This window comes from Mus pahari, chromosome 1 (genome assembly GCF_900095145.1).
Source record: "Mus pahari chromosome 1, PAHARI_EIJ_v1.1, whole genome shotgun sequence".
NCBI classification, from domain to species: domain Eukaryota; kingdom Metazoa; phylum Chordata; class Mammalia; order Rodentia; family Muridae; genus Mus; species Mus pahari.
Genome location: NC_034590.1, coordinates 168,764,256 through 168,776,717, shown reverse-complemented (window position 1 = coordinate 168,776,717; position 12,462 = coordinate 168,764,256). Strand labels below are relative to the sequence as shown.

Genomic DNA, 12,462 nt, shown 5'->3' with positions numbered 1-12,462 from the left:
TCTGTGACATCACACAGGTGGCCTTGCCCCCACCTGTCAGCTCCTCTGTGGCATCACACAGGTGGGCCTTGCCCCCACCTGCTGCCTCCTGTAACATCACATAGGTGGCCTTGCCCCCACCTGCTGCCTCCTGTAACATCACATAGGTGGCCTTGCCCCCACCTACTGCCTCCTCTGTGACATCACACAGGTGGCCTTGCCCCCACCTGTCATCTCTTCTGTCCTATTCATAATACCTCTCTTCTTTTTCAGGCCTTCACTGAAGTTAATGTGGCAGCAAAGCCGGGCCTTCTAACAGCGAGTCTCAATTCCCTTCTTCATTTACTAGTAATCCTCTACCACATGACCTCATGAATTTCATTTATTTCAATAAATATTCTCATGTTAATCTGTATTCTCCATGAGTGCAGTGATCTTTAAGCCAAACATCTATGTACCTACTGGCTAAAACACTACACATACCTTTTAGCACACAGTAAGTACTCAGCAAACATGAATTGAAAGAAGTTTTCAAGCGCAACTCTCTTCCAGAATACACAGGCACAGAGTGAGGAAAACAGAAATATGCAGAGAGCCCCTGATAAACTCCAAGGTGATCTTCAAGTTTGAATAGCGAGAATATTCATGGTGGCCTTCGAAATAAGGCCCCGTGAATCTACCATTGCATCCACACTCTCCATGGAAGAACATGAGAATTCTAGGATATCATAGAGATACAATAACACATCCACTCGTTCATGCAGACAGGAAACTCTTGTTACCTGGACACTGGATAAAAGACCACTCGTAGTTCTTCTCCTTGGGGCAGAGACTGGTGTCAAGAACCACCTCACTGTTGTGTACCCCAGCAAGTTTCATTGGGCCCCGTGAAGACCCTTCAATGCAATATCCTCTTCCAGTGTTACTAGGATCATTGCACCAGCCACACCCAGGCTGCTCCAAGCACTGTCCACAGGTTCTTAACCCAGAACAATTTTGAGCTGCAAGACAGAATCATTAAAAACAAAATAGTGACTTTTACAATCAAGCAGAATTGTAAGCTTCAGAAAAGTGTGATAAGAAAAAAAAAGCACTAAAATGTCATCTGTAGTTAATAGAAATACTTTTGCATAAATATCTAAGATATGAAAAACTCATCATACACATAGATATATGCACAAATATTCACACATGTATACATAGTACATATCATGAACAAAGAGAGGATAAATTCAATGTTAAAAGGAAAAACAGAGAAACATATTACCCATGACTCAGGAAAAGACTAAAGAGGTACTTAAAGATTCCTGAGTATCTTGCCCGTAAGGGGACACTGAGGAACAGATGCAGAGGCCTGGAAAACACCCGAAACTCAGCAGCAAGTGGTTCAAGGATTCACAGAGGATTTCATCTGCTGTGAGCTATTTGAGGGCCAAGAGCCTTGGACACTGGGTGTGAGGAAGTAGCAAATAAGAGCCATCTCAAATTGTAATAAGAAAGAAAACACAGTATACACTTGTTGAACTTTAGAGACAGATAATTCATGAGCATAAAGTGTTTTCTTTTCTGAAGTTACATCTTCCTGGGTTCTTGGAACACAAAGCTCTAAATGAGATGTCTCCATCAAATCTCTCCCTCAAAGCTCTTCCCCATGGTAGAGGAGGCAAGAAAGAGTGTAAGAGCCAGAAAGATGGAAGACACCAGGAGAAGAGAAAGATGGAGAACAAGACCCTCTCAAGAAACCTAGCAAGGCTCATCTGAGTCTGAAGCAGAAAGTGCAGGGCCTACTTGGGTCAGGACCAGGTCCTCCGTGTAGATTTTATAGCTTTCAGCTTAGTACTTATATGAGACTCCAAGTGTGTGACTGAATGAGTCTCTGATTCTTGTGCCTGCCCTTGGAGCTCTTTCCCTTCTCTTGGGTTGCCCGGTCCAGCTTCGATGTGATGCTTTTTGTTTTGTTTTATCATGTTTGGTTGTTTTCTCTTAGAAGCCTGTTGTTTTCTGAGAGACAGAGAGAGTGAATACAGAGGGCAGGGGAGAGGAGGGGAGGGGAGGGGAGCAGAGGAGAGGGGAGCAGAGGAGAGGTAAGGAGGGACTGTAATCAGGATATATTGTATGAGAAAAGAATCTGTTTCTAATAAGACAGGGGGGAGGAAGTTACATGTTCCCAAAGCATAACGGTAAAAGTCGATCCCTTTAACAGATACTAGACAACTGAACACTTCATACATCGTCATATCCTTCCTTACTTTCCATGATTCGAAGCATTTCCCTTATATGTATGATACTGATACTTTCCATAATTGTTGACAGTTATGTTATCTTCAAAACTCTATGGGTTTACTCTGAAGTCAATGAGAAATAATAAAAACTATCAAACCTCACATAGGTACAGTTATGTTGCTGTGATATTCCGATTACTGACTGTCCTGTGAAGACATAGAACTGAAGGTGTCAGACCCAAGACAGTCCACAGTGGCTGGTGGACTTACAGCCTAAAGGTGTTCCCTGGGAAAATGACTGTGCTTTAGAATTATCTTTTTAAGGTCCTATAAGTAGAACATCCCTTACATGTTAGATAAATTAAACTGTCCTCAGAACAACATTGCTGTTAAGACTTAAGACAAGTCAAGTATTCTTGGATTAAAGAATCCTACATGTGTGTACTGACTGAGGAAGAAAATCCTAACCTCCTACTTTATTTCTGAAGTAGATTCCAGCTTTAAGAACAGCTGGCAAAATTCCATGTTCAGAGAAATATTCTAGTCCCTAGATTTCACTTTAGAAGAAGAACCATGAAACAAGGCAGCACTAGTGGGCTCTGGTTTTGTTCAGAACTACAAAGCAATACATGGTGTTAAAAATTTTACTGGAAATCCATCCTTTGGAAATAGTGACTCGGGAACTAGTGGTCCTACGTTTTTTTCTTTTCTTTTCACTTCAGAAAATAATATTACATGAAAGCTTATATACACTGTGCTACTTTTCCTAAACTTAAGAACAATACAGAGACTATTGTATAAAATACAGAAACTTGGTATAATTTTTAAATTTTATTCAGGAGTTTTTGAAAATTGTGTTAAATTACTCAATAGGGCTTATTAAATGTGTTCAAGTATTTTAACTGATAAGAAATTCATCAAATTTTAAAAATAACTACCTTCCTCAACTGTCAAGAAAAAGCATAGATTTTATATTGGACCTAGAGTATACAAAGCCCTGGTTTGGATTCCTAGCACTCAGGATGTGGGGAGGAAGGGACTGAATTAAATAAAACCAATTGATATAAAATTCTTGCTAAAGATATCTGCTGGTAACATAGCTCACTGGCAATCTGCTTGTTGAGTTTGCTTGAGAACCTAGGTCTTCCAAGAATCACAAAAGAAACAATATGAGTGACTAACTAATAAGCATATTTATGAAATCCACACACTATTGAAAGATGCAGATTTCTGAGATACATGGCATAAACACAGACTTCTTAATCCCCCTTTACAATATCATTTTAATTTCATTTTTACTGAAATTTCTATCTCAAGAAATAAATCTTCTATTATTTCTTTAAATAATGCCCTTGACAGCCATTTTTACAGATAAAGTATCTAATTACTGAAAGTATACTGTTAATAATTCCATTTATTAACAAAGATTTCTTAGAAACCTTAAGGGAAAATGTGTCATAAACTTTGAACACAAGACCAAGGGAGCCAAGCTGGGCGGGTCTGAGGTGACAACACCTCCCTGAGTTCTAGACTTCACAGTCGCAGAAGAAGCCCTACAGGTTGCCAAGGGAGGGAAGCAAGCAACCGCCCTGCCCAGCTGTGGTGCCTACCAGCTACTCACAAACATCACGATGTGATAACCCTGAGAGAACATTAGTGGCGCTCACACGGTGGTGGTAACCAAATGCTCGTTGATTGACCTAAGACAGGAGGCACAGGAGGGACAGTGTGCCTGGGACTGGAAGCCAACTACCCAAGTTAGGGATGTCGTCTGTCAGGTTCTGTGTACCTGGTTTTCTGTTGAGGTCTTCCTGTGCAGAGTGGTAAGTGTAGATCTATTTATTTGCATTCTTCTACGCCCACTTTGGCCAGCACTATTTGTTAAAGATGCTGTCTTTTTCACACTTCATCAAAAATCTGGTGTCCATAGATGTGTGGATATACATCTGGGTCTTCAATTCCATCGATCAATGGGTCTGCTTTTGTGCCAGGACCTATCTCTGCAACGCATCCGGTATCAGGGATGCTTGTGCATGCAGCACTTCTTTTACTGTTCAGGACTGTTTTAGCTATCTTGGGCTTTTTCTGTTTCCACAAGAAGCTGAAATCTGTCCTTTCAAGATCTGTGAAAATTTGTGTTAGAATTTTGACGGGGATTGCATTGTATCAGCAGATTGCTATTGGCAGGACGATCATTTTTACTATATAAGCCCTAACAACGTTGAGCATGGGAAATCTTCCCATGTTTTGATATCTTCTTCAGCTTCTCTCTTCAGAGTCTTAACGCTTTGATTATACAAGTCTTTTTGCTTGCTTGGTTAGTGACCCCCCAGGAAATGTTACATTATTTGAGGCCATTCTGAAGGATGTTAATTCCCTGATTTCCTTCTCTGGGTTTGTCATTTGCATATACAGGGACACACTACTGATTTTGTAAGTCAATCTTGTATCTAAATACTTGGCTAAAAGCATTATCACTGTAGGAGTTTCCCAGTGGGATTTCAGGGTCATTGATGTATACGGTCAGATCATCTGCAAATAAAGATACTTTGAGATCTTCCTTTCTAAGTGGCAACCTCGCTATCTCCCTCAGCTGTCTTACTGATCTAACTAAAACTTCGAGGACTGTATTGAATAGGTATGGAGAGGGCGGACAGCCTTGTCTTGTTCCAGATTTTAGTGGAATTGCTTTGAGTTTCTCTCCATTTAAATTGATGTTGGATACAGGCTTACCATAAACTGCCTCCCTTGGGATTAGGTATGTCCCTCATATCCCTAATCTCTCTCGGACTTCCGTCATGAAAGGATGCTGGATTTTTGTCAAAGGCCTTTCCTGCATCTAATGGGATGGTCATGTGGTTTTTGTCTTTCAGTTTGTTTATGTGGTAGATTACATTCATCCATTACGTGTGCACATGCAGGGTCTGCACAGGTCTGTACCAGGTCCTTTGCATATATATTATGACTTCCAGTTTAGCGGTTTTTCACGGGTTCCTGGGTGTGTGAGCCAGTGGGTCTCTGGTCACTGTACTTTCTCTTACACTTTTCTTCTTCTGCATGTTTGGCCAATTCTGCGATGTCAGTTTTTATTACATAATATCACACCATATCAATCATATTTTTTATTATCCCTTAGATGCCTGTTTGTTTTCTAATGGGACAGAAAGAAGGTAGATGAAGACGGGAGGGCAGGTGGGGAAGAACTGGGAGAAGCAGAGGTGAAACTAATCAGGATGTGTGATGTAAGAAAAAAATCCATTTTCAATAAAAGAAGAAAAGCAGAAGTGCCCCATGGGTTCATGTATGTGAATGTGTGGCTCCCGGTTAGACTATCTGAAAGCCTCGTTCCCAGTATTTGGGATGGATTAGGAGGCGTGTCACCACTGAGGATTCAGAAGGCCACACCAGGCCAAGTATTTCTTTCTCTCCTGCCCCACCCTTCAGTCCCTGTCACCGAGTGCCTGTGGATCAGAATTAAGCTCTCAGTGCCAGGCCTGCCTACCTGCCCCCAAGCTCCCTGATGTGATGACTAAGGACGAACCCTCCAAAACCATAAGCCAGCCCAGTCGATGTTTCCTTAATAATTTTTTAAGGAGGTTAGGGAGAATATTTGAGTCTGAGACTTCTCTATAATAGTTTTTTTTTCCTCATAATTTTGGGATGCCCTCAAGTGTTAAGTGTCTGTCCGTCCATACTCACGCGAGCAGGTGGCAGTCTGCCACTCCAGGCACTGTCCATACGGAAAGGAGATGATGTAAGCGTTGGAGTCCACGCAGCGCTTCGTGCTGCTGCACCACATGCACTCCATGCCGCTGCTCGTGCAGTTGGCACAGGAGGTCCTCAGGGAGCACGGCTTCTTGCATGGCCTTGCGTTCTGATTTGGGCTTACTGGAATGGATCGAGAACGGCAATCATCTCATGGGGTAACTTTGTTTTTGTTTTGTTTTTAATTAATTAATGTCTATTTCTTAATTAGTATATGGGTGTTTTGCATCACATCTGTTTGCCACCACAGGCACACCTGGTGTCTGCAGGGGCCGGAAGGAGAGGAGGGCGTCAGTGCTCCGTGTGGGTTCTGTGCTGCCGTGTGGGTTCTGAGAATCAAATCCAAGTGCCCTGGAGGAGCAGACAGTGCTCTCTAATACACTGGAGCATCTCTACAGCCCCCTGGTAACTTCACTTTAACACAAAGGATTGGGTTTTGTCTGTTTTACTATTTACCAAAAACAAAGTTTCCATTGGGTGGACTGAAGCATTATTACGAGAGGTAAATTATTTTAAAATAATTTACCTCTGATTTCATTTTTCAATTCTTTCTAAAGTGTAAGATTACGGTTCTGAAGACTGCAGAGCCCTGCAATCTGAGCCTTCTCCCTCTGTCTCCTCACACTGTCTAATCAACGCCAAAGACTTTCCCAGTCACAAGGTTTTCCATAAATGCTCCACATCTTATTTAAGTAAATGTTCTGTGACTGCGTCTTTGGTGTGTGTGTTTAGCATGAACAAGTGAAAAAATATAACTTACTATAAAATCTTAATACAAAATTACAGCATGTATTGTATACATTAGGGTGAGGATCATTTTCAACAATGAAACAACAGAAAGTGTCAACTGTGGGTAAGGACACTGGAAATCTGGAGCCCACACTGCCAATGGGGACAGAAAATGGTGCGGGCCATGGGAAAGCGAGCCAAAACTTCAAACTGTCAAACCTAGAGTCGTTCTGTGATAATCAACTGCACTCAGACTGTGCACCCGAAGACGCGACATCACTGCCCCACCATGGTACCAAACGTGAGGACAGTCGTGTGCTCGGCCTTAACAGCAACCTCGCTCTAACTGGCTAAAGCAGAGGAGCCCAAGCGCCCACCAGAGGATGAACGGACACAAAACATGACCTATGGACTCTGCAGGCTTTCGTTCGGTGGCGTGGATGGACTCTGAAGGTTTATGCTAAGGGGGCAAGGAGAGCACACAGGGATAAAAACTGTGACTGCACAGCCTGAGGGACAACGTCTCCCGAGTCAGAGTGATACCGCAATGGTGCTTTCCAGGGCTGAGGGAATAAAGAATGAGAAATGTTCCGTTTAAAAAACACACAGTTCTAATTTTGTCAAATAAACTAAGTGTTACAGAAAGAATAGTGGCGGCTGCAAGGCAGGAGAACATACTGAAAACCTCAGAACTGTGCATTCACAACAGGTTAAAACAGTAAATTCTCATAAAACGCACATAGCTGCAATAAAAATACAATTTTAGAAGAATTTAAAGACTCCTTCCCATTTAATAAAGTCCATTTCAAAAGAAATAAGAAAAGCATTCACTTTCCGATAACTAAAACAACACAGCTATAAGATTAAAAATTATTCAAACTTTAAACTTTATCTTTAAACTTTAAGTCTTTCCTTCAAATGATACTTGATAAAAGCAAGACTAAGGAATCAAAAGGATATTGCTACACTGTAACCAAAGCTATATGTTTATAACAACATCAAAACAATCAATAACAATAATTTTAAAAAAGATTATACAAACGACACAGTGTGCTGGAGAAATGGCTCAGCAGTTAAGAGCACTTTTTCCTCCTGAAAACCAGGGTTTGGTTCCCAGAATGCACAGAGTGGTTCATAACCATCTCTAAGTCCAGAAGAAGAGGTCAGACTCTTTCTTATAATCCTTACAGGTATCAGGTATGCATGCTAATATATGTGTATATATATATATATATATATATATATATATATATATATATATATATATATATATATATATANTATATATATATATATATATATATATATATATATATATATATACATATATACATATATACATATACATATATATATATATGCAATCAAAGCACTTATACACAGAGAATAAAATTAATAAATCTTTAACACTTTTGTAAAAAAAAAATGAGTAAAATTTAAGAAATTATATAAAAATCAGCTTTTACCATTACAAGTTAATGCTAAGATCAGTTACAAAAACACCTGGGAGTGTATAAATAAAACTAGTATCAGGGATAAATATTATGAACAGATAGTACAAGTTACTGCAGTCTACAAAGCAGGGTTGGACGCCAGCTAAAACATACACGTAAAGAAAGGCTGGTGGCTTGACTACTTACCGACAGGCTTTTCACAAACAAGTCCATCTGCCATGGATGTGCAAGGGTTTGCTTTTAACCCTGCCACTGCAGCCCTTTCTAAGTAGGCACAGAATCCAGAGTCATTTGGCTCACCAGGAAGCCACTGCAGGCTTGTGTTTGTGAAAGGAGACATATCCTCCCATCCCCAGTAGGATATGTTGATCTTGCGTAAGCCTACCCACGGTGACACTTTCTGAAACAGTAGAATACAGAACATTTACAGGGGTTAAGGGCAAAACTACTGCATGATATTGCTAACCAGTACTTTATTGCCATGAAATACTATATTTGAAAATACACAAACCTACCTTTCTGGTCACTTTTCCTTCTAATAATAATCTCTGCGCCATCTGGAGGATGTCACAGATTGCAACACTGCTCTGACGCACTGAGTGATTCTGAGCTTAGCTACAAAATTGGATGACATTTTAGCCCTTCCATGTTTTGGGTTCTGTTTTTGGTATTGGTTTTCTCTCCAACAAAATGTGTTTACAGAATGCCTTTAAATCCAGCATTCAACAGGCAGGGTCAAGCTGGTCTCTACAGAGTTCCAGGGCAGCCAGTGCTACACAGTAAAATTCTATCTCACACACACGTACACACACACTACCACCACCACCACCACCACCACCACCACCACCAAGCTAAAGGGGAGTGAAATGTCAACCTTCAGCGTACAGCTGCTACGACAGCTAATACTACCAGGTATATGGTTTAATTAGTTATGGATTTAAGAACCCACAGATATAGCTAGAATTTGTACTGTGCAGAAACAGAAACCAGCATTAACAAATCTTTATGAATTCTGAATGAAGCTGTCATATCAAGGACTCGCCATTGCTATTCATAAACTTTTATACAATTTTAGGAAAGCCATTATCCTCTGTTCCATTAGCAAGAAGAACAAGGACTGGACATGAACAATGGACATGGCTGCCATGTTGAAAATCTAATGAACACAAGTAGACCAAAGCCAGGTAACTATTCTTAATAGTCTCACTGATCATTCAAACCCAGCAAAAATCAAAATCAATTCTGTATGTATACAATTTATCATAATTATTATTTAAAGGCAAAAATATATCCTAAATCCAAATCCCAATGTTCAATTAGATTATGGACATCTCCTTTTTAACACGTGATAATATATCTTCTCAATCACTGCGCTACTTAACAGTCATGATGATGGAAAGCTGTTTCAAAGCATCATTCTTTTTAATTCTTTTATATATTATAACAGAATAGAGAAAAATGTCCTTATATCTCAAGTCTATAACAACATAAAGTACTTATGGTATTCGTGTTGTTCAAATGGTCCTAGGGAGGTTATGTTCACCATAGACCTTTAAATTTGTATGTAAATGTAAGGGGTTTCACACTGTGAGTACTCGGCAGATGTTTCTTAGATAATATTAAAATATCTTATGACTTTTCACATTGACAATAAATATCATATTGCCAAAGGAATATAGTACAGAGAACGATTAATCAATAAAATTGAATAAACAAAATTCTTAGAGTAGATTACTTATTTTATACTATCTGGTATGATGCTGAGACAGAAGTGGTATCAACCATGCTTCTGATCACAAAAATCACACATGTTGCTTCTTCACATTATAAGTATCATATATTCTACACATTTATTCTGAGATATTAAAAAGCTGCCTTTTAAAAAAGTCAGACTTTATAATAACATTAGTCATATAATCAATCCAGCCCAGAGATCTCAGATTAATGATGTGCTTAAGTCACAGCAACTCTCCCTGTGCTCCCTCGCCGTCTATGGCAAGGAAAAGCCATTTAAAATGAAATATTACTCCCTAACTCATCATGATAAGAATCTGAAAGAAAAGGAAGAGAAACAAAAATGAAGCCCGTGATAAAACATTTAAAGTAACTATTACTCAGTAAATGAGCCAGACAGGCTGTTGAAACGAAAGATAAATTACTATATTATGAAAATTTACTGCCGCACACCATAAATCATTGTAACATTTCATTAGCCATTTCCGATAAGTAAATGATCATTTGACCCAAGATATCTCTTTAAAGTGCATGAGTTTGTTGATCCTCATTGGCCACAGAAGGGTTATCTTAAGCCTGTGCAATGGCAATGACTCGGGATATAATTCACTTTATATAGAGATATGCGCAGCGAAGTGTCACCTTCAACAAGTTCCCACTGTGGACTACTGCAAGAAGTTGTTTCTCCGTGAAACAGAACATGGCTTAGATGGTGTGACTCAGCCAATCAAGAGTTTACCATCCACTCCTTATGGGCAACAACAGCAGACCAGAGAAATTAGCAGCTACAAGAATCCTTCGAATACAGAACTCAAGTCATAAGATGTGTGCTTATTTTGTAACAGCCAAAAATAACTCATGCTAAACACAGGACAACTGACAGAGCTTTCATGACAAATTGTAGTGTCTTCAAAACATGAAAACGTGAGTCTGCAGATCAAGAGCTTTAGATGTGACAGAACATCAATAGCACAGATTTTCTCGTCCTGAGTGGTAACTGAAAAGGACACACATGCAAACAAGAAGCCCTTAGCGTCACAAAGAGTAACATCTTATCTGCATGCTCCATATGTTTACAATCAACATCCAGTTTTTAAAAACTGTTACATACTGCTAAAGCATAAAACCCAAAAGGTCTCCCACCAGCTACCACACAGTCCTTACACTGGAAGCTCCTAAATAAGACAAACACTGGCTGGCTGGCTCAGAGCAGCACCTCTCTCGCTGTCTGAGCACAGAGTCTCTTGCATCTCTGAGTTCTCATACACAGTAGGCTACCAAGCACACTAATAGTTATTTATACATGTGTAATAAGTATTTTCCATCCTTCAGAGAAACATTTACTTTAAAAGACTAAAAGAATAAACTATTTCTGTAAATGATGAAATCACCACATATGTCCATTGCATGTAGAGTCCCGGGGCTTACCTGCTGTGTGAACTTCTGTATTTCATCCAACACAAACTCCACCTCCTTGGACGTGGTCAGGGAGGCGAGATTTCCGCTGAGATTATAGCAATAAAGTTTGGCATTATCATAGCTTTCTCGACTGGAATTTATTCGAAGACAAGCATCCCCAACATGATTCCAGCCTTCTCCACAAAGGTGAGCTAGGGAAGAGAAAAGAATTGCATCTTACTTTTACGTCACAAAAAAGTATATTTCTTTTTCAACTTCAAAATTATACATAGGACCACTGTGTTCATTTAAATTTGTTAAACAGAACTTTTGATTTTTCTCAATGCCAAACAAGGGTTAGGACGTAGTTTGGTGAAGAACAAAAACAAAATCCCAAATCTTTGCTAAAGTCATTTTGTTTGTTTCATTGAAATGGTCTCACTGAGCCTGGGTGCTCAGGAGAACTCACTATGTAGACCAGGCTGGTCTTGACCTCATAGATATCTGCCTGCCTCTGTCTCCCTAGTTCACTAGAGGCATGCACTACCATGACTGACCTTTACTTCATTCTTTTTTTTTTTTTAAAGATTTATTTTATTATATGTAAGTACACTGTAGCTGTCTTCAGACACTCCAGAAGAGGGAGTCAGATCTTGATAAGGATGGTTGTGAGCCACCCTGTGGTTGCTGGGATTTGAGCTCTGCACCTTTGGGAGAGCAGTAGGATGCTCTTACCTGCTGAGTCATCTCACCAGCCCCCCTTTACTTCATTCTTAAACAACTTAAACTCTGATTCTCCAATACCTATTACCTGCCTCAGCTCCAAAGATTTTCATGTTGTCGAGTCATTGGCACATGACCTCTCAGAAACAAACTCACGACTGTATTTATCCTAATTACATTACAGAAGATCACTTTATTTTACTACTGAAAACAATTTTTAAGTTTATACTTTGATCACATTCTTTCCCTCCCAAAAGTCTTTCCAGATCCTCTCTACTTACACAATGCCAACTTCCTTCTCAAAAACAAAAACAAAACAAAACAAAAACCCAATATAACAACAAATGTTCTAAAAACAAAACACAAAATAAAACAACCACCCAAGGGGGAAAACCACCAAACTATAACCAACATACACACACACACACACACACACACACACACACACACACACACAC

General features: G+C 39.7%; 1 protein-coding gene across 2 annotated transcripts in view; it reads right to left on the bottom strand.

The window, feature by feature from the left end:
* Window positions 1-12,462, bottom strand: part of Atrnl1 (attractin like 1) — a 518,026-nt gene that overhangs the window by 424,804 nt on the left and 80,760 nt on the right. For both annotated transcript variants that reach the window (XM_021219342.2, XM_029541782.1), the window contains exons 15-18: window positions 11,312-11,493; window positions 8,336-8,549; window positions 5,901-6,089; window positions 762-980 (exon numbers count right to left, since the gene is read on the bottom strand). In XM_021219342.2, coding sequence (XP_021075001.1) covers window positions 762-980; window positions 5,901-6,089; window positions 8,336-8,549; window positions 11,312-11,493 — 804 coding nt within the window. The remainder of the gene's footprint in view (window positions 1-761; window positions 981-5,900; window positions 6,090-8,335; window positions 8,550-11,311; window positions 11,494-12,462) is intronic.